A 26,573-nucleotide genomic window follows, 5' to 3' on the forward strand; every position below is an offset into this window, starting at 1 on the left:
AAGGGATGGAACCAGGCTGCAAACTGACTATAGGAGTTTTCAGGGAAGGTACTTATGAGGCTAAAGGAGAAAGATGTGACTCATTTGGGAGATGGATAGGACCCAAAGAACAGAGGGGAAGGGAAAGATCTCAAAGCAATGAGAATAGAATAGAAAACCTCTGGTTTGAGACATTCCTTATAATGTTCATCCATCATTACTTCATAATAGCTCTGCAACTGCCTGATGTCACCATGACAGGATGAAATGCATTATGAAGATGAACTGAGACCATTGCAAATAACTGGAATGATTTTTTTTTAATAAAAAGAGTAATTTGTTGAGCCAACTTCTGCCGTCTGTATACAGGGAACACTTCCCATTGACTGGTAGTTTTGCCTGAGTAAAGGCTGCGGGCTTTTTCTTATATGATTTAAATTATAGGCTCATATGATTTTCAAAATGCCAGTTAATATCAGTCAGCTGAAATTTAAATAATAAATAGAATTTACAGCACTATTCACCTTCAGGCTGATTTACCATGATGGGCCATTGTGATACAGCTGTCTTTTGAGGCAAGAAGGCGGGATGAAGCCACAGTGCTCCAGAGACACAGAAGGCATTCAGCAGAGGCTACACAACTGCTGCTGCAACCTTTGGTGGAAAGAAGCTTATAGCCCCATGTGTGACCAGCTAGCTCCACTGGTCAGTGCATGGTGGAGGAGGAAGCAGGCATGGCACTAGCTCCTCTCTCCACCCTCTTTGGGTTATTATGCATTAGGGCACAAAGGCTGTAATTCTGCTGCTTCTCACATGGAATACACAAGGGGGAGAGAAGCACCTTTCTTTGCTGTGTATCTGGTGCTATATAATGAATCCAAACAGGCAGGATTCATGGTTAGATAGGTAAGTATTATCCCCATATTAGAGGTGAGGTAGAGCGCTAAACTGGCTTTTCCAAAGCCACAGAGATTCAATTTTGGGCCGGGACCTGGGGACAGACCGCAGGAGTTCCGGGTACTCATTCATGCATCCAGACTTTTGCAATGTTAATTCTGTAATACCATAATGCTACCAATTCTAGCATTTTTCTAAGTACTATGGAGGGAGACAGTTGGATTTTCTTATTCTAATTTAGCTGAACCAAAGAGCATGCTAGGTTAAGCGATACAAATGCCTAACTGCACGCACGATGCTTAGTCCCAGAATACATCCTGTCTCATTATACTACGCTAGAAATCATTATAACTGTTCCATGTCCACATCACTAGGTATCTGTGTCACAAAAGTAAAGGAAATATCAGAAAAGAAATGCCAATATTCCATCAATGAATATTGTGCGGCTGCCACAGCTCATTAATTCAATCCCTTAGGGTATCAAAACAGATAAAGAACTAAAAAGAAATGGAATTAGAAGCCAACAAAGGAAGTCTTTATTTCAGTTCTTATGCCTGTAATGACACTATGATAATTACCACACATCTCTTCATCTTATGCTGTACATTGCAAGATTATGGAAATTGTATGGAGTGTCATTTATTATTTCAGGATGAGCGATGTAACATTTACAGTCAAAAATAGCAAGTCTTCAGAGCATACTTAAAAATAGTTTTAGGACCAATTAGAAGACAAGGAATTAACTTGATTAACCTTAATGCAGAACATTCATCCAAAAGAGAACATGTATACCAGAAGCCTGGCACACCATCTCAATTAAAATCTATAAGGGTTTCCTCGTTTTTTACCCAGCTGTCTCTTCCCTTATGTATATATACTTCCATGTAGGATAATCTGGTCTCGAGTTTGGCATTCTGAATGTTCATTAGGGAGATGAATCCTGCCCATTCCTCCGTGAGTTTGGAAGGCTTCATTATATTGCAACAATGCAATCTGTTGGCAGGATTCAAGGGGTATGTATTCTTTGTGCAGTGCAGGCACCACCTCCCTGAACATGCTCAGTGGGCGTAACAGGGGGTGGGGTTTAAATAATCCACTGTTCCATGGCTGCTCCCCACCAACACATGCAGTGGGGCAGGGAGCACTGCAGTCAGACAGGTTGCAGTCACAGAGAAACTCTGTTGCCACCATGTGCCTGGCGGGGGCCCCTGCTTAATTTTCCAGCACCCAGATGAGATACTTGGTTTGGATGCTAGGGAGAGGATTTGGGCTGTACAGAATAAAGTGTAATGTGGCAGAAAGCACCAATTCAAGAGGCCAGTCCATTTGGGAGGTGGGCGGCAGGAGGTATTCTGTGGTTCTATCTCTCTCATGTTGAGGAACATAACCCCTGTGAGTGTGTATTTCCTGTGTATGTTGGAAGCAGTGTCTGCCTTACAAGCTAATATAGGAACACTGAGAAACAGTGGGGAGGGGTTGTCATTTTGCTTCTTTTCCAGCAGGAGTCTTCTGTCTGTTATTTTATTTTTATGTATTTATTATTTGCATTGTGGTAGCACCTAGGAGCCCCAGTCATGGACCATTGTGCTAGGTGCTGTACAAACACAGAACAAAAAGTGGTCTCTGCCCCAACGAGATTGCAAATTCTGTGCATTCTCACCAGTTTTGCTGAACTGGGCTGTAAAAAAAAAGAACAAGAAGAAGAATGACAAGAGCTGAGCTAATAACTGATTGGTTCAGTGGTAGTTTCAAAAAAATATTAAAAAATTATTCTGGTCAAAACTATCCCACAGTCAATGTCACTGATCCCACAGTCAATGGTTTCACTACTCAAATGGTGCTTCAACCAAAGGGTAACATCACTGTTCACTCCTTCCTAGGACAAGCTCTGGCTGATAGCAGGTATCTGATTAAAAATAAGTAAAGATAAAGGGTGAAATCTATGCCTTATGAATACAGACATAACCCTCGAAAGAGGGTAGCTGAGGGTTCTGGTGCTATTAATAATTAACTTAAAAAACACTGGAAAATGACATTACAAATACTTGCAACTTCGCAGAGCTGAGACAAAGCCCCATGATTTATAAATGCAGTAAATTGGTACAATAACTGCAGATGAATGAATTAATAAATAAACTCTCTAGCCATCCAATTTACCAGCAATATGAAGACCCATAGTTATATATGAATAAGGGTTTATATCACTGGCACTAGAGCAAATTAAGTTTATAACACATCTCAACTTCTTAAGGTTACCATTTAACAAAATAGTTTTCAGCAAATTATTTAATCAATTGGTTCTTAATTGCTAACGGATGCTTAATAGGTCTGATGGCCTAATAATAAGCAATAATTATCCTGTCTTGTAGAAACTCATTAAATACTTAATCATAGCTATATTTTTTAAAGAATCTAATTACATTGTTCTTGCTAACACAGTTCTAAGGTGGTTTTAATCAGCTAGACATGCTCATTACCCTATTCTTGCACTTGAGTAAATATGTTTCAACAACTAGGTAAGATTTAAATAAGTACAAAAGCAGTCTTATTTCAGGAGATGATGGGTGCACAAGGTTTGGATTTATTCTGGATAAACCATCAATGTATGATTCACTGTGCAATGACGGTCCAATCCTATAAGGTATTGAGCACCTTGAACTCCAAGATCAGCCATAAAGATGCAGGAGAATAAATTTGAAACCATCTCAAAATAGGTAAAGCCAAGCCCATTTTTAAAGAAGTGCTCAGTCTTCACCAACTATGAACTCTCCTGAACATTTCTTGGCAGTTATATAGTGACTACCCCTTCAGTATAGCCCTGCTTTAAATGTGTTTGTATTTTGAGAACCAAAACGCCAAACCAATGAGGAGGTGGGATACGTCTGTATCCCATTCAGAGTGATTATGCCAGGCTGGGTGAAGGGAGAGAATGGAGAGAGGAAGCCAAAGAGGTGGAAAGAAGTGAGATAAATTCTGAGTCTTTAAAACAGTTTTGGTTCTTTAAAGCAACAAAATGTGTTTCAGTCCCGTGTTTCATGAGGCTGGTGCAAGGGCCCAAAGAGTCCCTCAAAGAGTCAGGTTAAACATCTTCAATCTCGCACGGTCGGAGAAGTGAAAATGAGTTTGGAGATACAGGAAGGCTATCAGGTTTCAAGTATCCTCCCCAAGGAAATATGTTTTCCCCGAGTAGCTGTTATAGCAGAAAAGTATCAGTGGGGATACACACTGATCTACGGTAAAACGCTAGATATTGAGACACTGAAGTGCTGCATCATAAAACGGGACTGGCATTTTCAGACACACTGTAAGATATTGTAAGGATCTCTCTCTCTCACTCTCTCTATAGTCCACTGAATCCCATGTAACATTTCTCCATGCTGGCTGATTTTGTGTTATATTGAAAAGACATGTACGTGAAAAAAACAAGGAAGCAGACTCATCCAGGAAAGATGTTGCCTCAACAAATGTTGCAAATGAATGTAAAAGGGACGGGGATGGAGGGGGCAATAAAATAAAAAACTTGGCAGATGTTCTAGGAGAGGCTGGTGGTTAAGTAAAGATTGCCTGAAACTAATCATAGGTTTCTGCTACAACTGTTTATACTGGCTTCACATAGTTAATTATTATGGGATTCAATGCAAAAACAACATTGACCAAAGCACTGGCAAAGCATGTGGTAGATTTGCCACTGTAGCTTTGAAATGTGTGCTGCCTTCATAAACACCTTTGCTAGTCTATCTACAGAACAAGACACAGCTCTACCCCCATCTCTATTTCTGAGTCTTTCAGTACTCGGGATCCAAGCTTGCAATGTGCTGAATACTGTCAGTTCCTATTGGTTGCTCAGCACTTCACAGGATAATACCCTTGCCATCTTAACAACCTCGCTGAGGTTGAGTGGCACATCAGATGGAACGGACTTATGGGTAATGGTAATAACGTATCTGACCATCCTCTTCACCTGTCTTGGCTCTTGGTAAACCATTTCTGCCACAGTCACAGATCCTAACACCATGGGCATCATGATCTTTCACACACATGTGCTTTACGTTGGTGTAATTACACTGAGAGAGTTAGACCAGTTTTGAGTGAGAAGAAAGTCAAGCTCTATCTGTTGTGTTAGTGGGTCTGGCAAAAAAATGGGTGCTCTGATTGATGGAATGTAAGTCAAAGCAAAACTCTCATTAGTGGATTAAGAGCAGGAACAGATCCTCAGTGGAAGGTTTTCTGATTGCCAGGCTTAATAGTAATTTCACCTGCCCACATAAGAGTCCCTTCTGTCCCTCTAGGGGTGAAATCCTGACTCCACTGAAGTCAATGGGAAGCCTTCAGCTGAGTGAGGATTTCATCCTCTGATGCTACCAGGTGCCAGTTTGTGGTCATGGCATTCTGTAATTAACTGGCTGCTTTCCATGACCTCAATACAAATTTATTTAAATGGGGGAAACAATACAGTATGTGAGGATTTTCTCATGGAAATCTGTGCTCCAGCAACTGGTGCTGTGTAATGGGAATTATTCAAGTGCTGTTATATATTCATGGGACATGGAATAGCATCTAAAAGTCACTTTGGGAATTGTGATGCTTTAAGAAAAGCAAGATTTTGTAGCAATTTGAAAGGCACATGTTTAATTGTTTCCATTCATCAAGATCACTTTTTACTATAACTCCTTGGCACGACCTGCTAGGATTTCCTGGTAATGCATTAAACCCCAGACAGCTGGCACCAAAGAGTTAGACATAAAAGACTCTCATGGACTTCACTGGGCTTTGGATCAGGCCCCAAGTGAAGAGGAAGGTGAAACATTACATTACACCAGCAAAGTGGCAGATAGAGGTAATCTAGGCCCAACCCCAGTTTGGGTTGTTGCAGAGCCAGGACATGTTCTGCCAGGAGCACAGCGGAGCACTCATACATCTCTGCCCATTTAAGCGATTCAGCATATCCCCCTCCACTCTGGGCATCTAGCCAGGAGAAATGCCTGTGCTGTGGACCTGCCATTCTGCCTAGTTCATGTGCAGGCTGCACAAAGGTGGAGGGAGGCTCTTTTCTTCTGCCCCTCCCCCCCACTGTACACGCACATAATGTCTGGGGAAAATATGGCCCATATCGCATATCGTCTAAAGGGAATATAATTGCATTGCTCCACATACATACGTAATGGTTTGACATAGAGTAGTCCTGTCCAGAGAGCTATTAGGGAATTTATGACCGTTCAAAATTGCACATACATGCTTATTGGATTAATTTGATTTTTATACATCTTTATTGTAAATTGAATAATATCCCTTATTCTTTTTGAATGGGTAATTTCAGAGTCCTGACCTAAAACTTTCAATAGCATTTCGGTGATTTAGGAGCTTATACCCATTTTCTTTCAATGATACTTTGCCAGATCGGGCTGGATTTTCAAAAGTATTTAGGTGTCTAAAATGCAGATAGGCACCCAGCATCATTTTTAAAACTCCGAAGAGTGTAACTCCCATGTGAGTTAGGTACCTATGTGCTTTTGGAAGTCCCATTAGGCACCTATTAGTTACCTCAACACCTTTGAAATTCTGGCCCAAAATGACTGTCGCTTTTGAAAATGGGATTTAGTGTCCTAACTCACTTTAGAAAATATTCCCTTATTTGCTTCTTAAATCAAATAAGTTCTGATGTCTATGTATGTGCTACTGTTGACTGCATATGTCTGCCCCGTTTGCTCATATAGTCGGGTTATACTTTTCTCATTTGTTAACAATGAGAAGTGCTGTATAAAAACAATCTCCTTCCTAAGTATGGTACCAAATGCCCCCCTCAGTTTCCTTTCACTCTAATGGGTTTTGTTTTTCTGCTTTCCAGGTAAAACCCAGGTGATGGGTGAAATCAAGATTGCATTGAAGAAGGAAATGAAGACTGATGGAGAACAGCTAATAGTTGAAATCCTTCAATGCAGAAATATCACCTACAAGTTTAAATCTCCAGATCACTTACCAGGTACCAGTCAGAAACAGCATTATGATACAGTAATGAGCATCATCAAGCAGGACATTGACTCGGACATTTAATGATATTATTACCCTAGGGAAATCATTTTGTTTGTTAAGCAAAATGACGTATTCTCTAGAACTGGCAGGGAAATGTTTTTTTGTTCCTGTGAACATTTTTTATGAAAATGAAAATGTGTTTGTTGAAATTTTTCTTCAAATGTTTTTTGCATTTATGTTGAATTCAAAATGTTTCCATTTATTGTTGCCTGAAAAATGAACATTTTTCAGTTTTGTGTTTTCACAAAAAAACAGACATTTCTGTTTGTCATTTCTGTTTTGACAAAAAAAGGTACTTTTAATTGAAAAAAATATTTCAGATGAAAAATTCCTACCAGCAATAATATTTTGACAGAGCCATAAAGACATCAAGACTGGTTTTGTGGTCAGTGATACCAGTGTAAATCCAGAGTAACTCTCTTGGCTTCAGTGGAGTGACTCCAGTTTCACTCTGGTGTAAATGACAGCAGGATATGGCTCCATGGTATACAGAGGTGTATTTTGTCTCCGTACATCTCATCCATTGAAATCATTAGTGACAATGACTCCTTAAGAGCGCCTGTAACATAGGTTGAATCATTCTTCCACAGATCTGTATGTGAAGCTGTATGTTGTCAATATTGCTACCCAAAAGAGAGTAATTAAGAAGAAAACCAGAGTGTGCAGGCATGACCGAGAGCCTTCATTTAACGAGACGTTTAGATGTAGTTTGAGTCCTGCTGGGCATTCTCTTCAGGTAATTCTGCATCTTATTACAACATAATTTTATATGTCTTCCAGGCTGTGCTGTGGGAATTAGAGATCAAGCTCTCATTCCCAGTGACTTGCCTAACAGGAAAATAAGATTGCAAAGGAAATAGCACAGTTATCTCCACTCTCTTGCTGTCTTTTAGTAGGTTGAGTTCAGTGTACCTAATGTCATGTCTTTAGGGGAAGGATGGTCCTGTAAGTGAATGAATCACAAGACTGAGAGTCAGAAGATTTGGGTACTATTCACAGCTATGCCTCTGACTCATGGACACAGATTCTGCAAGTTGCATAGTCTCTATTTCCCCATCGCTAAAAAGGGATACCGATATTTACTCAGCTCTGCAGAGAACTTTGAGATCTTCAGAGGCAAAATGCTACTTAACAGCCAGGTGGTGTTATCATTTATTAGAAATAAGCTACCGAAGCTCAAAGAGAGAGATGTGAAGCATAATGCCCTGGAGTCGGCTTGTTTAATTTACAATCTGGCACACACCAAAGTTTGTGTGGAGCTGCGCCAGGAGGCACAGTCCCTCTCCCTGCTGCTCAGCATGTCAGTGGGACTGTGCACTCTGCTTTCCTCGGTGTGTCCAGCTAGCTCCTTGGGTTGGTGCAAGAGTAGGCAACAGCATACGGAATGTCTCTTCTTAATTTTCATTACCTGTTAACCCTAATGTTCTTCTGGAAACGCCTCGTCTAAAAATAATGCCTCTTTAATATAGGCAGGACTGATGGCACCACCTACTATTATTATGGTTGCCCAACATGTAGTTACTTGAAAAATGTCAGCCCACACAGCTGAGCTCTTTCCAAGAACGAGGCTACATAAAATATATTGTTTTGCCCATGTTAAAAAATTACCATGACCTTTCCTTTGCTTTGCAGCAGGGACTTGAAATTTGGCAGGGGGGTGGCTTTTGTTTCAGGATGAATCTTTTGCCACCCCCATTGTTCTGTTTGGACCCAGCAGAGAAGTAAATAGACACAGAGGGAGCTAATAGAAACACATCTCCCTGCTGCGTGGTGGCTTTTTTGTCTTGGCTGCAAATCAGAAACCAACATGAAAGTGAGGCTTTGCACTAGGGAGGGCGGGAGTGCTCAAACATTTAAAGGGACAGGCTATCACACCTATGAAAATCTGTTCAAATCTTGCCTTTGAAAAATTGCAGCTCACACATGCTCAGAAGGGTTTTGTTTTTTGTTTTTCAATTTTGAGCAGCTAAAATCTCCAAATATTCTGTCTACTCTGGGCATGCTCCAACTAAAGGCTGAACAGCACTTCCCTTGCAATTGCAGCTCAGGGCTGGGGTCTGGGACTGGGTTTGAGACCGAGCACACTGGAAATGAGAACAGACCCTGTGCTCTAAATGCCCCTCCTGTTGGACCCAGGCAATGTGGAGGCAGAAGCTGCCTGATTTGAAGCTGTAGAGAGGATAAGAGCTGAATCTTCAGGGATGGGGCAGTAGACGGCGACAAGGAGCTTGCAGGGATAGACTGGGACCAGAGGCTAGGAGGTGGGGAGAAGGAGCCTGGTAGTTGAGGTGGGGAGGTGACTGGGATAGGCAACCTTAAATTATGGCATTTCTTAACTTTTGAGTGCTTGAATTTGCAACTTCTATCATGTTGTTTTGACATAGTTTTCCTGTGTATAATATTTATATAGTGCCTTTCATGTGAGACTTTAAAAATGCATGACTGGCACACCTAGATGTCTAAAACTGGGCTCCCAAAATTATAGGCCATTGTCAAAAATGTGGGCCTTTGTGACTTCACCAAAGCCACATTTTGTGTTTGAGCTGAGGATAGAATCCAGGACTGCTGAATTACATTAATCTGTTCTAGCCAGTAGATCACAGAACAAGGAACTGGAATAGGGGAGAAGCTCTGCATTCACTGCATTTCTCTCAAATGGGAAAAGATCCTTGTGTAGTAAGCTGTGGGTTGATGTTTCCTTACTGTTCTGCAGGTGCAAACGTAGATGTCAATGTTTCTGAACCTTTATTGTACACCAGCAAGTGGCATGTGTAATTAAGTTAATAAAACAGTTTTAACCATATTTCTTTTTCTTCCCAGATTCTGCTTGTCTCCAATGGAGGGAAGTTTATGAAAAAGACACTGATTGGTGAAGCTTATATCTGGCTTGACAAAGTGGATCTAAGGAAAAGAATAGTAAACTGGCACAAACTGATGGTCAGCTCCACACAAACACATTGAGCAGACATGTCTGCTTAGGGCACTAAACCTTGCAGCGTCTGCTGTAAATGGTATTACTCCAAGACTATAGTTTGATATTGTGTTTAGCTAGGCTTTCAGAATACAAAGTAGGGAAGAGTGGGCTCTGGGCTACATAGCACACTTAAATGAGGGCTAGTCAACTTGTTTTGCTGTAAAAGACAGCAAAGAAAAAAAACTGAGCCCAGAATTAAAAGCGAGGAAGTTTGAAAAGAAGATTGATATGAGGGCTCCTTGACGTTGGACTCTTTGTGGCTGTCAGGAGAGTAACTCGGAAAGAAATAATGAAGGCTTGAAGGCAGCTGTTAATGCAGAGTTTGGCTGCGGCTGGAAGTAGTGTGTCTGAGAGAGCAATCTGGGTTTCTGTGCAAGCAGAAGGAGATCATTTTATGCAAAAGCACCTAGGCTGACTGGTTTTTCAAATCTCACGTATCAGAAGTGTAAAACTTGTTCCTCTGCACCTTAGAATCTCTGATCATTTGTTGTTGTGAGATTATGCCACAGGACACAAACTGCAGGCTGTTTGTAGTGGTGGGAACATTATTTTACACGATTTTTTTCTTTATGTAAAGAAGATACTCTATAGAGAATCAGATCAAAATTATTCCATTTTGTTTCCATGCGTTAACAATGGGTGTAGGTCTCTGTCCTGGAATGTAAAGAATAAAAGCACATTCATGGCTACTTTTTGTTTTTGGAGGGTGGTTGGAAAGAGAAAGGATCAAATGGAAATTGCACTAAATAAGGATGGGGGTGGGAGAGAAAGTTTTCTGTGCCAATGAAACTGCAATTCATCCTTCCCTTTGGGTCAGCGGTTTACAAAAATGGGTTTGTCTCTTTACAGTTTAAGCACTGAGATCGATACTATCATTTCAACTCTTCCTTTTTTGTCTCCAACCATCAGCCTTACCCTTAGACTGTTTAAAGGCAGTAAAAGTTTAAAATATAGTGTATGTACTCTGAAACATTAGACCCATTGTGCTAATGCTACCCTGCTGTTTGTGGGGTTCTGGATCAACAACATCAGCGACACACGCACCTTCTTGACAGCTAACAAGAAGGAATAACAAAATGTTTACCATCTGGGGATTGAAACATTAATGCGTGTTGAGGATTTCCTTTGAGAAACTCAGGTGAATGACTGAATATAGTCCATTCAAAAGTGGCTCGTCAGTTATGAAGTATGTAATTAAATGAATGTCACTGGCAACTATAACTGAAGGTTGTGTCAGAGCTTCCAGAATAAAAGTTCTATTTTCAGGCGTTTATAACTCAGACGTAACAGTTTCCTTTGGACTGAAACTTTGCCTAGGGGATCTTAAACTGGGTGTGATATTTTTCTTCTTACTCAGATTAAAAGAAAAAGGAAAGCGCTTTCATCCTTCTTAAAATTGTAGAAATATTTAAAATAAATTGACATGGGATTAATTCCCTTACCGTTCAAAAATGGCTTCATATTTTATACCTTCATATTTTTAAGTGATTTGGCAGGGGATTGCCCTGAAATATCATTGCTCTTTTGTATTTAAAAAGAAAGTGACCAAATTTAAAACGCTGGCAAGTATTTACTGTGTTTGCCCAACAGGAACTTTTCATACACCATTTTAAGTACCCACATTGTTTTTTTACTAGGGATAGCACACCTCAAGATGACTTACATGGTAAATTCAAATTATTCCTTGGGATAAGAATTATATGCTTTAAATAAAATTGGGATAGATGAGAAACCACATTGACTCTGAAAGAGCTATTGTAGTTGTTTAACTTGATGACACTTTTCTACATATTTGTTTTCCATTTATTTATTCAAAATTAAAAATAACACCATGGCAAATGAGTGAAATATAGAGCAACTGGAAAATGTTAGGGATGCACAAACCAAAGAAAGACAAGTAAGTCCACGTTAAGACTTTGGTGTTCTACATTTTACTTGCAACACAATGCATTCCTACCATAATGCCATAAGTTATCATAAAGACACAACAGCACTGTCAATGGGAGTATGGTGTGTGCTTTGACTTTTAATGTTGTGCTTTCGTCAGTATATAACCCAAGTCTGATCTTATGTAATCACAGCCTGTTGGTGATAATATAAAATATCCTAAATATTGTGATTTATATGGAGAATAAGATTCTTCAAAACCAAAATCCCCAACCAAACCAAAAATCCCTAAGTGGGATTTTTTTTTAAATCTTTCATGTAAGTATTGCTCCTTTGTTGGGTTATTTTAAATGCCTGATGTCTACAGTAAGTCCTTTCTTTTCTAAAATGTCCAATTTCAATTATGGCGTGAAGTAAAAGCAGTGAGATGTGCAATTTTGTGCAAACTGCTGGTAATTTTATTCTTACTCAGATTTATTATGAAGACAGCGAGTCATGCTGATGGTTGCTATGGAGATTTCCAACAGGCACTAGCACTAACTGGATGGCTTACTAGGAAGCCTATAATCATTATTCTTAATTGACGAAAGTGGGCTGGCATACTTTGCTCTTACATGCATTCACAAATGTTTCTGGTATTTTTATGAAACGGGATTGTTTGTCTGGTGTGGCTGGGGTTGTCCAGGAAAGCCACAGTTACTTTGGAATGAGCCTCTGAAATGGGTTTAATTCATGCATCTTTATATATTGAAATTCAAGTGTAACTTGTCTGCTGGAATCCCACCCTGAAATACAAAGGGTAGTGGCTGTCAGGAAAACTGGTCACTATTAGCAATGGCTTGACCAACAGCAGCAGAGACAGGACTCTTTCGATTTCATGGTTGTTATCCGTTGCAAAGAGCTAGTGACAGAGCAGGGTCCACGTATTTTCCCTTTTGTGAGATACCATCAATTCAGAGTTCGCAAGATGCTTCCAAAGTGTGCCAAGTTCCTTTTTTGATCAGATTTCTAGGTTGTACTGGAATCATTCTATGCAACACTGTTTCGTGTTCGAATGCATTTTTCTTTTTTGGGTGAATGAAGTCAGAAAAAACCCTTCTTGTGACATTAAAAAAAAAAAAACCACCAAACAAGGACTATTAGTATTTTTTACTTGTTTTGTATATATTGCAACATATTCTTTCACCCCTCCCCGCCATTTTATGTTTCTTCTAGTGGCTGAAAGTGCTTATATGTGGCAGCAGATCTTATCATCTCGGAATAATTGATTATTAGTGAATTCACACATTTCTTTGAAGATGCATATTGTGGCTAGGCAATGGCAGAGGCAGTGTAATTTATTTTATTCATACGTCTGCTGGGTCAACAGAGATTGAAGTTGCTTCTTTGTTCAAGGCCTTGTACAGTGGAAACAAGCTGAATTATGAGAAAAAGCACAGTGTATGTGTTTACAAATAACAGGGATTTCTAATGCGGTCATTACTATTATGCATACAATGAGCAGCAAACCATTTTCTTTTTTCCTAGTTCACACTTGACATGAGAGTTTCTATGATGAATGTTGAGCTAGTACTTTATCATTACACTTTAAAGGGATAGTATCCAGGGGAAATATGAATGCTGCTTCTTTATTATTACCCACGTTTTTTACATCATATCTCGGTGGAAGTAACAAGGGCCTGATCCAATGCCTATCAAAGTCAATGGTAATCTTTCCATTCATTTCAGTGTGGTTTTGGATCAAGACCTAGGAATTGGTAGAGTTAATTTTCTGGATACATAGGTGTTCCAATGGTTAGATTGTGGGGGATATTGTAGCTGGTAACCAGCTGATATTGATTCTGACTCTAGGAATGAGGAGGAGGAGGACTGCTGGAGAAGAAGAAGCTAGTGTGCCCAATAGAGATGATTTAATTAGCATTTAGTTTCATGGAAATATCATAAAGATGTTAATAGTATTTTTTTAATCTTATTATTTGAATCATAACTGACAATATTTTTAAGTACTTTATTTTCATTGCTACAGTGTCTGTATCCCAGATTCCACTAAGTATCTATCTAGACATGTACATACATATATGTATAAGAGAAAAATTGCATCTGTGTGACTGAAACTTGAAGTAGTAATAGAACAGAGAGGTAGTTCACTGTAAGTATCCGCCTACATCACATTTGGGGTCCAATCCTGCATTCCTGGTTGCACCAGGGCTGAAGGCTTGGGCCTTCTTTTTGAATTACTAGTTGCCTTTAGTAAGAAAGTAGAAAGAATAAGCAAAATCCGGATACTCTCTCTTTAAATCATAAGATGCATTTTGATGTTTTCTGTATGTTCTGGTTTATTCTTTTTTAAAAGAAGATTAATAAATAAATATACTGATGAGCTCAAAAATTATATTATATTATATATATTTATCCATAACTCAGAGTAGGTGATTTGAGAGAAAGCAGTTTTCTTAATTTGTTACCCTGTAAATAAGTATACATTTTTGTATAACAAATCAAGTTTGAATTATGAATTCCATCTGGCGTCCAAGCATGTGAATGTGAGCATTATTTGACTGTATCTTGTATAGATGTTCAGTGACGTGCTCAGGCGCTCAGCCATAGCTGACTAGCGTGTGTGCTGTCATGCTAGCCGACTATGTGTACAGCATACCCACTGTTTAAAAAAAATCTTCAAAAATACCTTAAAAAAACAAACAACAACAAGAGTAGTCCTTGGAGAAATGTAATGTTTTTGCAATGAATGTTGCATGCATCGATGGTGGTTTGTTAATTTTTTTTGTTTTGTTTTATTTATTTTGCTTCCGAATTCTCTCAGCAAAACAAAACAAACTTGTTCTAAAAAGTTGTATAAACTGAGACAAAAGCAGTATGAGAACTGTATAAAGAAAATGCTTGTAAATCTGTCTCGGTTTCCACTTTATGTATAAATCCATGTTATGGTTTTGTGGTTGTATACAGGATGTATCTTGAGAACTTATGCAAATTGTGCTGTATAAAGGCTGTTACCCCAGTCTGACTAATAAATATTTAAAATATCCACTTTGGTCTCTTTTCCCCGTTGAATGCATAAATCTGTACAGAAAACAATTTTGCTGGTCCAAATTCATCCCCCTCATTGACTTCAGTGGGCTTACAGTAGGGTTGTATTTAGCCCACCTGTGATGCTGTACCCAACACCTATCTAGTCAAGCTGCCATTCCGAACCCTACATGGGTACTACCTCCCAAGGTGTTTGCAATTCCGCCATTATCCCACATTTTCAGTTTTAAATAGAGCTTGCTTTGCCCTAGGGTCCCTCAGGCAGATTAGCACCTGCATTCCCCAAGAGGAATGTCCATGCCTTGACCTGCATTCCTCCTGGCATCTCCCAGACAGCACACATCAGTGTGATTGCAGCAGCACCATGGAAGCATGTGCAGCATATCGCCTCCTCCACACCTGGCCAACTCTGGTATAAAGATGAGACGGAGACATGTCCCAACGCTGTACTGTCCACTCTGAGGAACCTATCACCCATGACAGCACTAGGAACACACAGAAACAATATTCCCACCCCACCTTCCAATGGGATTCTGGCCAGCTCCCTTAGAAAGGGGAGAATGGACTCCCCTTCTGGTACCCTGTTCACTGGACCATTCTGCCACCCCCATAGCAAGCTTAACTTAATTCTTAAAATTTATAAAACTATTATAATAAATTATTAAAACTATTTCTGATTTTTCAGCTCTCGAGTCTGTTTGGAAATAAAGAAGTAGTGGCAGCATGCTTTAATAATTCCCATGATCAAATTCATTATGAGAACAGGAAAAAATTCATTAAACTGAGGATTTCCTGGATTCACGGAGGATTTTCAAAAAACATTGGCTGCTAATCCTACAAGTAAAATCTGTAATAACACCCACAATTCCCACTCCGCATCAGAAAGTGACAAAGTACACTGTTAATACATGAAGATTTTAAGTCCTGCTTGAAATGATAATTGAACACAAATTATTTGCTACAAAGGAGAATCAAGATGATATGAATTATGAAATATAAAAAGAATAAATCAGCAAGACGTGTGTGGAATACAGAATTCCTTTTCCAAGCCACATGAATTGTTCAGATGTTTTTTACATAAAATTTTTGCAAACTGCTGTTTCCAGACCTGCTTTGAGATAAACGCATCCAGGAATTTCAAAATATAAGGGAACTGAAAACCTTATGGCTTTAATCTGTCATGTTTATAAGGTGCTGTGTTGTAGTAGCCATACTGGCCCCAGGATATGTAAGAGACCTGATATGAGAGGTACTATCTTTTATTGGACCAAATTCTGTTGGTGGAAGGGACTGAGGAGGAGATAATAAAGCAGATAATTTGGAGGCCTGTTAAGGAATAGAACTGTCTGCATCCTAGCAATATTCCAAAAGAATTACTGGTTTCGGAGTAGCAGCCGTGTTAGTCTGTAGCCGCAAAAAGAACAGGAGTACTTGTGGCACCTTAGAGACTAACAAATTTATTAGAGCATAAGCTTTCGTGGACTACAGCCCACTTCTTCAGATGCATACGAAGAAGTGGGCTGTAGTCCACGAAAGCTTATGCTCTAATAAATTTGTTAGTCTCTAAGGTGCCACAAGTACTCCTGTTCTTTTTAAAAGAATTACTGACGACAGTTCAGCCTGTTAAATTTTCAACAGCTACCAAAGCAAAAGAAAGCTTATCATAATAGTTAGCAAGCGTTTTTCATCCATAGACGTGCATGTTGGAACAAGATGGGTAAGCAGATCAGGTGACTTCCCCGTGTCATCGTGTGTTAAACAGAGCCAAAGGCAGAGCTCGGGTCTCCTGCTTTCCAGTCCATACCCAATCAATCAGACCATGCCAAGCAGAAGAAATGTAGGTATGTAGGTCACTTTACCAAAACACACTTAGGTGCCTAGGAAATGTAGGTGCCCACTGGAGTAAGTGGCAGCTGAATGGGGGCTTTGAGAATCTCTATTTTGAATTTAGGCACCGAAAGTGGCAATTAGCCACCTAATTCCCCAGTGTAAATGCAGCAGGGCCAGGAATCCCATAAAAGGTGCAGAATAGTTCCGAACTGATGCATCCACATTCTATTTTTGCCAAACCGTTACATTATGACAGCACTGATTTTGAGCACCTTTTATTTTCTGTGCATTCTGTTTTTAGTTCTGTAGTCTACACCCCCCTGATGCATCGTAATATGCCCACACTTTGGAATCTGTTTTCCTTCATTAACCACCCTTGAAGTAAGCAGGTACCTGCTATGCTTTAGAATGCCTTGTGAAGAAGTCATTTGTGGATTCGCCTTCCCCATGCAACAGTGGATTGACGCCTGGAAGTTCCTATCTCTATGCCTCCTCCTCTGCTTCCTTCTCTTCAACCTTCTCCTCCTCCTTGCCCCTTCCAGCTATGTCTAGCCCCTCAGGTAAAGTGGTTATTTCATGCAGGCTACAGCGTACTAGGAGTATTCTAATGACCGTCATGGGGCTTTACTATAGTGTTCCCACACCGGACAGAGGGAAATCCCTCCACTGCATCTTCAAGTGTTACCCACAGAGGCCATGCAGAGTCCAGAGTCACTGGGGACAGTGCAGACCAGGGAACCTGGAGACAGAGAAGATGCCCAGACTGCAGCAGCGGGAGCCATGGTAGGCAGCAGCCCAAGGAAATTAGTTAATGAACCGAAACTTTGAGTCAGCATGTTTAGGTCGGACCCCCCACCCCACTGACTCAGTGGCATGCGGTCTTGCCACTATCAGGGTCTTGGGCTGGGGCCCGATGGAGAAGGATGGCCTGGGCCCTCCTACCCGGGATGCCACCACCCCTCTTTTGTGCATGGAGGCCCCCTTCCCTGACTGGGGCCACTATGCCTTACTGCCTTGCTAACAGATGTGGATGTATAGACTTTGGCCACTAGGCCTTACTGCCCCACTAACAGAGGTGAATCTGTGGCCTTTGGCCTCTAGGCCTAACTGCCCTGCTAGGAGGGGTGAACCTATTGGCTCTGGCCGCTGGGCCTTACTGCCCTGCTGAATCATGTAAATCTAGTGATTTTTGCTGTTAGGCCTTACTGCCCTGCTAATTGGAGCTAATCTATTGACTCTGGCCATTGGGCCACACTTCGCTCCTAACAGGGGCACATATACGTTAGGATTAAGACATCTGTCCCCATGGTAGGGTGGCAGTGTCCAGAGTTGACGCAGCCAGAACATGCTGTGGATTGGACTTGTGTGGTTGATGCATGTGGTGTGATTGGTGATGGGTGGGGGAGGTGAGTTCCCCATGTCTTACCTTACTAGTGTGGCTTCCTCTGGGAAGGTCTACCATAGACAGGGTCTTCTCTGTAAGACAATTGCAGGAAAAGTGCAGAGAGAAGCATATTCCACTGTACATGGCTTTTATAGATTTAACAAAAGCCTTTGATACAGTTAGTGCATCAGGACTTTACATTGTTTTGAAGAAGCTTGGTTGTCCACCTATGTTGCTAAACCTTGTGAAATCCTTACACAATGGCATAAAGGCAACTGTAATATAGTAAAACCAAGGGTCTGACTCATTTAACATTAACCATGGAGTGAAGCACGGTTCTCCTACATTGTTTAATATTTACTTCTCATTCCTGCTTCAACATGTGTTCCATGATGTTCGAGAGGATGTATCTTAGCACTAGACATGATGGAGATTTGTTTAATGTTGAAAAGTTCAGATCTAAGATGAAGGTGAAGGAGATCATCATATGGGATCTGTTGTTTGCAGATGATGCAGCCCTTGTGGCTCACAGTGTTAATGCCCTACACCATCGTATTACCAAGTTAGCTGGCATGCCATGAGAAGGCAGCAAATCACCAGAGAGCATTCCATAGGTGGAAAGAGCTTGAGATAAGACTAAGGTTAAAGGCCACCATAGATGATCAGTATCAAGAGAAGATTGCATCAGTCTCTCCTTACTGGCAAAATGTTCTGAAAAGGCTCATTGCCATTGTGAGAATGCTTGCTACCCAAAGCCTAGCACTGCATGGCACTTCAGATCAGCTGTATGTGCCAAACAATGGAAACTTCCTTAAAATTGCGGAGCTGATGGCTGAATTTGATGCTGTACTCCAGGAGCATCTAAGAAGAGTCACCACCCAAGAAATGTACAACACAAATACCTTGGAAAAACAATTCAAAATGAGATCAGACAGTTACTGGCAACAAAAGTCAAACAGAAGATTGTGGCAGATCTGAAGTCAGCAAGATATTATTCTGGACTGCACACCTGACATCAGCCATATGGAACAAGTGACTTTAATGGTGCATTTTGTAACAAAAGAACTTAGTGAAAATGTCCCTGCAATGGTGACTGTCAGCGAGCATTTTCTAGAATTTATTGACATTGATGATACCACAGGTGCTGGTATGACACATGTGCTTCTTAAAAAGCTGGAAGATACAGGAATTGCGATAGCTGACATGAGAGGTCAGGGCTACGGTAATGGTGCCAATATGAGAGGAAAGAACAGAGGAGTGCAGACGTGGATCCGAGAGTTAAACCCTGGAGCTTTTCTTGTCCCATGCAGTTCTCATTCATTGAACTTGGTGGCCAGCGATGCAGCATCAGCTTCTAGTGAGGCTGATGAATTTTTTAATGTAATTCAAAGCATCTAGGCATTTTTCTCTGCATCAACTCATCAATGGTAAATTTTGAAGCAACATCTGGGAACATCCTCTCTGACACTGAAACCACTGAGTGCCACATGATGGGAAAGTTGAGTGGAGGCAATAAAGCCTATCAAACACCAAATTGGGAAGATAGATGATGCCATAGTTGCTATGACAGGAACTGTTCATGGGAGAACAGTGGCAGAGGGAAATGGAATCACCAAACATACATAACTTCAAATTTCTGCGTGGCTTAGTATTGTGGCATGACATACTGTTTGAAATAAATGTTGTAAGCAAGAAACTCCAAGGTGCTGACCTTGATATATCTGGAGCAATGGAACAACTGGACAAAGCAAAGTCATACCTATCGTCTTACTGGTCAGATGAGGGATTTCAAAACGTTCTGAAGAGTGCACAGAAGTTGGCAGAGGAACTTCACACTGAAGCTATTTTCCCACCCATTCAAGAATACAAGAGTCACCGAAGAAGAAGACATTTTGATTACGAGGCATGGGATAATCCCATAAGAGACCCCAAACAACAATTCAAAGTTGAATTCTTTAACCAGGTGCTAGATTGTGAATAGTCAGTTGAAGAACTTTTCATGCAGCTCAAGGAACAGTATATTTGGGAAGTTGTATGATGTTCCAAAACTCCTCACTATACCTGAAGAAGTCCTACACCAGCAATGCAGGGCACTAGAGACAGTGTTGACATATGATGACATGCGCAATATCAATGTGAGTGATTTAGGTGATGAACTGAAAGCCCTTTCAAGATACATTTCAGAAGGATCAACTCCAAAGGCTGTTCTGAAATATATGTGCACAAATAAGATGACCACCCTCTTTCCAAATGCTTTTGTTGCCCTGAGCATACTTCTAATACTTCCTGTAACAGGTGCCAGTGGAGAACTCAGCTTCTCCAAGCTGAAGTTAATAAAAACACATCTACGCGCCACAATGACACAGGAGAGGCTGGTCGGCCTTGCAACCATCTCAACAGAGCATGAGCTGGCCCAGACTGTGGACCTTCAGGACGCAGTTCAAATCTTTGCAACCAAGAAGACACGGAAAGCACCACTTTGATTATTCAAACAGATAAAAACGCCAGTGTTTACTATGCAGACAAGAAAAGTTACATTTGCTGTTCAGGCATTTGAAAGTTAAGTGTTACTTAAAATTTTGAACAAGGCATTTTAAGTTGTTAGTTCCCCTTTATTGGGGTAGGTAGCAGAGCAGTACCATGAGAGGAGTAGAACAGGAAGAAGGCAGAATTGAAACCTTTCAAAGTTTTGGCCCAAGCGAGGGGGCATGGGGCATCATTTGAGCTCCCTGCCTCAGGTGCCAAAATGTTGTGGGCTGGCCTTGCTGCTCTGGTTGGCGGTGTTAGCTTGTAGATGGAGTGAGGCATTGTGAGGCGGACTGGCTCAAGCTTTGCGATTACCGGCATCAGAGGAGGAAAGAATCTGCGGCTGGGATTCAGAGCATTGCTAGTGCCTGGGTGTGCCCTACCTGTGGATGTGACTGTCATTCGTACATCAGACTCCGCAGCCATCAAATAACTCAAAGGCACATATCCCACGCTCTGTAAAGAATGACGGTGTCATTGACCTAATAGACACCTATAGGGAAACTCTCCTTGGCGCCTGAGACCAAATGGACAGGATGCAAGGTATTTGGCTATGAGGTCTAGAAACTCCATTCTGGCATTGCATGCTGCGATCATGTTCATTGCATAATTCCTGTGTCTGTTCATACACACATGGGCACCCTGTTGTGGCTTTCTGAGGTTCACGTATGTGTCATCGACTGCTCTGAACTGAAGAGAAGTATGTGTTTCGGTAGAATTCTGTCATGGTTCTCCTCCAGGCAGGTGGCTCTAAAGGGAACTGAGTGTATCATATTAACCTGCATGGTTGACTGTACTGACCAGAAAGTGATCCAGTATCCTTGAAGTGCTTGAGTCACTGATGCCGGTGGCCTGGGCAGTGCCCTGGTCCCCAATAAGGCCACAGCAATGCTTGCTTACCTGTATGGGACTGGGACTGCATGACACCTGTGGGTAGCAGTGGCTAGGTCCTCCTGAAGGATGTCACACAGGTGGTACGTAGTGTCTGGGTTGAACCTGTAGTGCCATATGCAGGCCCAGTCTGAGACCCCTATAAAACTGCAGTGAGGTCAGAGGATGCAGGTATTTCTGTGCAGATAGTGAGATTTGGCCTCTGCTGCCACAGGAGCCACTACAATGCTGTTGATCGTTATTAATACATCCAACTCTCCAGCCTTCCCAGAACATGATCCCCCCCCCCCCCCCCCCATTCTGCCCCCAGGCATCCCAGCCCACTCCCTAGCCCTGTCCCAGCTCTCTCTCTCCAGGAAGACCTCCCGCACTGTGGTTCCCATTCCCTGCCCCATCTGGCTACCCCAGATATTCCTTACCTTCACCCCTGAATTTGACCTACTACCTAATCCCCTGCATGGCTATCCCAGACCTCATCCCTGATCCGCTACCTGTAAGGATTGATGGGAATTCAACCCAGGCCTGGGGGGCTCCCAGGCAACCAACATCCCCACGCTGCCACCCAGCAGCAGCTATATCCTGGCTGCTCCCTGTGACCCAATCTGCAGAGACTGAACACCACAGAAAGTTCCACCTTGAGTGATCTGACTGACAGTGGTCTTAGTTATCCCTGATTGGCTCCTTGATCCTATATAAGCCCATGGGGCATACCTAGAAGTGTCCAGGCAACAATGTGGATTCCTGGCTAGCTGCCATGACTCTCCTGCTTCTGAACTCTTGGTACTGATCTTGGTTATGTCTTGGATTCTTTCTGCCAATCGGCCCCCAGAGCTGCCAAACGGACCCTGATATCTGGTATTAACCTTCGGCCTGATTCCTGACTCCGTCTCTCTCTAACCCTCATCTTGACTCCTGATTCTGAGCCCGGCTTGACCCTCAGCTTGACTCTTTTGGCTCTTGATCCTGACAATGGCTCTGACCCCTGGCTTCATTTCCAGGCTCCTCAGCTCCTGCAACTAGTTCTGTCTTTCTCCACACCGAATCCTGGTTCCCAAAAGTTCTCTCTCTCTCTCTCTCTCTCTCACACATGCTCTTTTTATGCTGCCCTGTGGCCCTGGCTGCCTTTTCTTGAGGTTACTCAAATGCCCCTCTACCCAACTGTGGCCTGCATCCAGCCCTCCCACAGTGGGGAAGGACCTTTATTGGGTGTCAGACATTCTCTGAGCACATATACCAGGTTGGGCCTCACAGGAAAGATAGATGCTTCTCCATCTGTTTTACCCTGCTTTGTGGCTTGCTCTGGGGTTTAGAAGGGAGATAGATGATCAGAGGGCTAGTATGAGGCAGCAGTACGTGTGCCCAAAGGTAGAAATGTAAGGGCCAAAGGGCAGTTAGGCACTTAAGTCCCTTTGTGAATCTAGCCCAGAGTCTTATTCTTATTGCAGCTTGTTTTATTTACATCATATGTGCTGGTCTTTGAACAGAGGTGGTCAAATAGCACATGGGTATTCCCCTAATTCAGGAATCTCCCAGACAGCAATACCGCCTCAAGCATTGCAGTGTTGTCAGCCCCTGTGATTTTTATGGTGAGTCTATTGATATTTGGTGATTTCATTAAAGTTTCTAGAGGCAAGTGATTATGTAAGAATTTCAGCTTTCACTTTTTTAAAGTAAACTTCTAGCCTTCTTGGTGTGGAGAAAAACCTGAAAACCTGAACTGATTGTACCCTAAAGGCTCCAAAGCTAGATGACAAATAAAAAGAACCCCAAATATTTTATTTTTTAAATCCCCTGATTTTGTGGGGCTTGACTCATGATTTTTAAACAGGTGGGGTTGACAATATTGGAATAAACTCTAGATAGAAAGATTAAGGAGCAAATTCTCCTGCTGACTACAACAGCTCCCCCCAAAAGAAGCTTCATTCCAAAACTAATAACAATGCAATACTTCTTCAAAGACTGAATAGTGCTCGCATGCCAAGAAAAATACAGGAACTTAAAACTATGCCACACTGCCATCTGCTGGCTCTGACTATAACAATAACATATGCCCATTCAACATTGACCTCTGCTGGAACAGAACTGGACCTGATCCAAAGTCTATTAAGTCAATGGAAAGACTCCCATCAACTTCAGTAGGGTTTGGATACTCTCATATAGTAAGGGTCTGTCTAGACAGAAATGCTCCAGGAGGTATTGTTTATTGAAATAAATCCATAAACTCATAAAGCAATAAAATAAAGCCTTCCCAGAGAAAGTTTAATCACTACAATCTCTTCAGTTGACTCGCAAAGCAGCTGTCAGTAGGTGACTTGACAACAGAGCTGAGAGAAATGTAAAAAAAAATCCCATCAGAAGTGTTAATGAGGGAGAACTCTGATGATGTTCTGAAGTTTGGCACCGGAGAAAATAAAATGCATCTGAAAAAAGAGAGTTCTTGGCATTGAGTTACCTTGAACAATTTTAAAGGGCAAGCCTGCTCTCATGAGTCCCGAATATGCAGAAGGAAGAGGCACACAGGAGGATCTTTCCATCTTGCTGGAAAAATGTAATCAGCACTTGGGAATTAAAAACAAGAAAAAACATCAAGGGGTGAAAAAGGTTAATTGATACTTTCAATTAGAAGCATTAAATATCACCTCCAGGATGCTAGCGCTAAGTGTGAAAACAATGTGTCAGTACTGCTTGTTGGTGTGGAATTTTTAAAAATGCTCCTCCAGTCATGAATTTGCACATTTCAGCAACATTAAGCAGCATCATTTTTTCCAGTGGCTCTTGACCTCATTTTCAGTAGAGAAAAGACAACATTAGCATCAAAATTCAATCTAATCAGTAATTACAAATCCCCAAGTGATTTTAAACATCTTTTCAATTATAAAATATTCTAATTGTTATTTTATTGGATGTTATATGATGTATGCCTATAAATATAAATATAAATATAGCATCCTAGAGACAAATCTGGCACTAAATAGAACTACACATACTATTACCAAATAAAACTTACTTAGTTACTGTAAAAAAAGTTGCATATTTAAAAATGTGTTATTTTTCTTTGCAATGGTTCTTACATAAATCTTAATATAGCACAAAAATAACCTGATGCACTTTAAAAAAAAACAATTTATAAAGGTTGGTATATTTTCAAATGGAGGAGAAACAAGGGGGGAAAATCAAATGCCCAGCCTAGCCCACATTATTTAAAAACTGGAGGGGGGGGGGGTTATCCATAGTACAGGAGATTATAGCAACATAGTCAATACTATCCAGTTTATCATGGCTATACTCATTCTAGAAAAAATAGGGGGGAAAAAGAGTTCTGTATCACATACATTTACGACTAATGCATATGTATGTGACTTGCAGTGTTCTATATTATGTCATGGATCGCCTTACTGACCACACTGAAGTTTGATCAGTGTACCTCAACAGCAATAATACAAAAAGTGGGCAGTGGAGCTACTGGACAGCATAACAGAACTAGGGACAAATTGTGTCCCCAGTTACCTTTGATTGTGTTTCAATAGCGCAACTGAGGACCGACTGTTTCATTCTGCTTCTCTAAATTTTCAGGGCAAGGGTGGGAGTTTAAGCTATTGCTCAAGTTGAGCATGTCAATGAGGCATTGTGCCTAAGACAAACACAACGGGCTAGATTCCCTGGCTATTTCTGGCCCCTTTCTGCCACTCTGGCAATGCAAAGGGGCTGGAAAGCCATCAGATCTCCCTAGGTAAGGATTCTCCTGGTGTGTGGAAATTACCAGCTGGCACAGAGCCAGGGTGGTCTGCCACAGGTGGTATGACTGGAGCATTACTGCCTTCCTGCAGTCTTCAGCTCCTGTGATGCTTATTGTAGGTCAACTGATTAGAACGGCTTTGAGGCTGCTCTATTTCATGCCAGGGTCAGACCAGCTTAGAATTGGGCTTAATATCAGGGAAATGCAACTTTATGGATTCCACCTCAACTGCACCCAACAGGAACTGGGTGAAACTGCGAATCTAGGTGATGGTCTCCAGATGTTCACATAAGATGCAGATCTGAGTAGTTCCTATTACACTTCTCTGGAGTGTGACATACAGGCCCCATACCCACATCAGCCTAGTTACCTCTCATGCCCACCTGCTTTGGGAAATCTAGTACCACTGTTCACCCTAGAATCACACAGTCCTACAAAGTCCTGGAGCGGGATCTCAGGTTAGGAGGAAGGCTCCTTGCCCCCATGCCATCCACACAGAGCTAGATACATTAGTTACATCAATTGTTTACACCACTCCATGTGGTAAATTTGCTATGCCATTTGATAACATTGTGGCAAACAGTACAAAGTCATTAGGAACAATCATCTTAATAGGATGGTTCTGCATCTTCCATTATTCATTTGAGGCATATAGGACCAAAAATGTACTCCTGCCATAACACCACCAACTTTAACAGAGTTATTCCAGCACAGGAATTTGGTCAATAATGCTTAATAAATATTCCATTAGGAATTAGGTTTGTGAAGAGAGAAGATAAAAGACTTTATTAAAGGCACAAGCATTCACCTCAAATCAAGTCTGCTCAGGCATCTGGAGCTTCTAGTGCCCAGGACACATGCTAAGAGTTTTTAACACATGTATTAACATACTCACTCTCACTTGGTCCTTTTTTAATTATATTTGCACAGATATCCCATGGTATTCAGATAGCCTTACTGGGCACAAAAATCACTTTCATTCCAAGGATGGGATTTGCAAAGGTGCCTAAGTGACTCAGAAGCACAAGCTTTTGAAAATCCTTCTCTAAGTCATGTTTTTGTTGATGTTGAAATTGAGTTAACAGAAAATGAGAAGTTGAGTTTTTCAGTTGTCATGAACTTAGTGAAAATGCAGAAGTTGCTGATTTCACTCTGTGCTAAGCAGAAAGCCAATATTAATAAGCTTTAAAAGGGAAATTTTATTTGTAGAAAAGTCATGAATTATTACAAAGAGACCCTGGGGTTCTGAATTTTTAATATTACATTTTAATGATCATGTTGGATCTACAGTACATGTTCAATAAAACTTGGAAGCCTTCCTTCATTCAAACTTCAAAAGAATATAAGGAGAAGCTGACTAGGCAATGGTCTACAGATATGACAACAAGGTATGG

The 26,573-nt window shown here is 41.2% G+C and overlaps 1 protein-coding gene across 4 annotated transcripts in view; it reads left to right on the forward strand.

Annotated features, from left to right (window-relative positions):
• The window catches only part of PCLO (piccolo presynaptic cytomatrix protein), a 522,605-nt gene extending 512,507 nt beyond the window's left edge, over positions 1–10,098 (forward strand). For all 4 annotated transcript variants that reach the window (XM_042859416.2, XM_042859418.2, XM_042859417.2 and 1 more), the window contains 3 exons: positions 6,722–6,856; positions 7,497–7,642; positions 9,727–10,098. In XM_042859416.2, the coding sequence (XP_042715350.2) occupies positions 6,722–6,856; positions 7,497–7,642; positions 9,727–9,867 (422 nt within the window). In that variant the 3' untranslated portion in view covers positions 9,868–10,098. The remainder of the gene's footprint in view (positions 1–6,721; positions 6,857–7,496; positions 7,643–9,726) is intronic.
• Positions 10,099–26,573: the final 16,475 nt, after the last annotated feature.

Source organism: Chrysemys picta, chromosome 1 (genome assembly GCF_011386835.1).
Source record: "Chrysemys picta bellii isolate R12L10 chromosome 1, ASM1138683v2, whole genome shotgun sequence".
NCBI classification, from domain to species: Eukaryota; Metazoa; Chordata; order Testudines; family Emydidae; genus Chrysemys; species Chrysemys picta.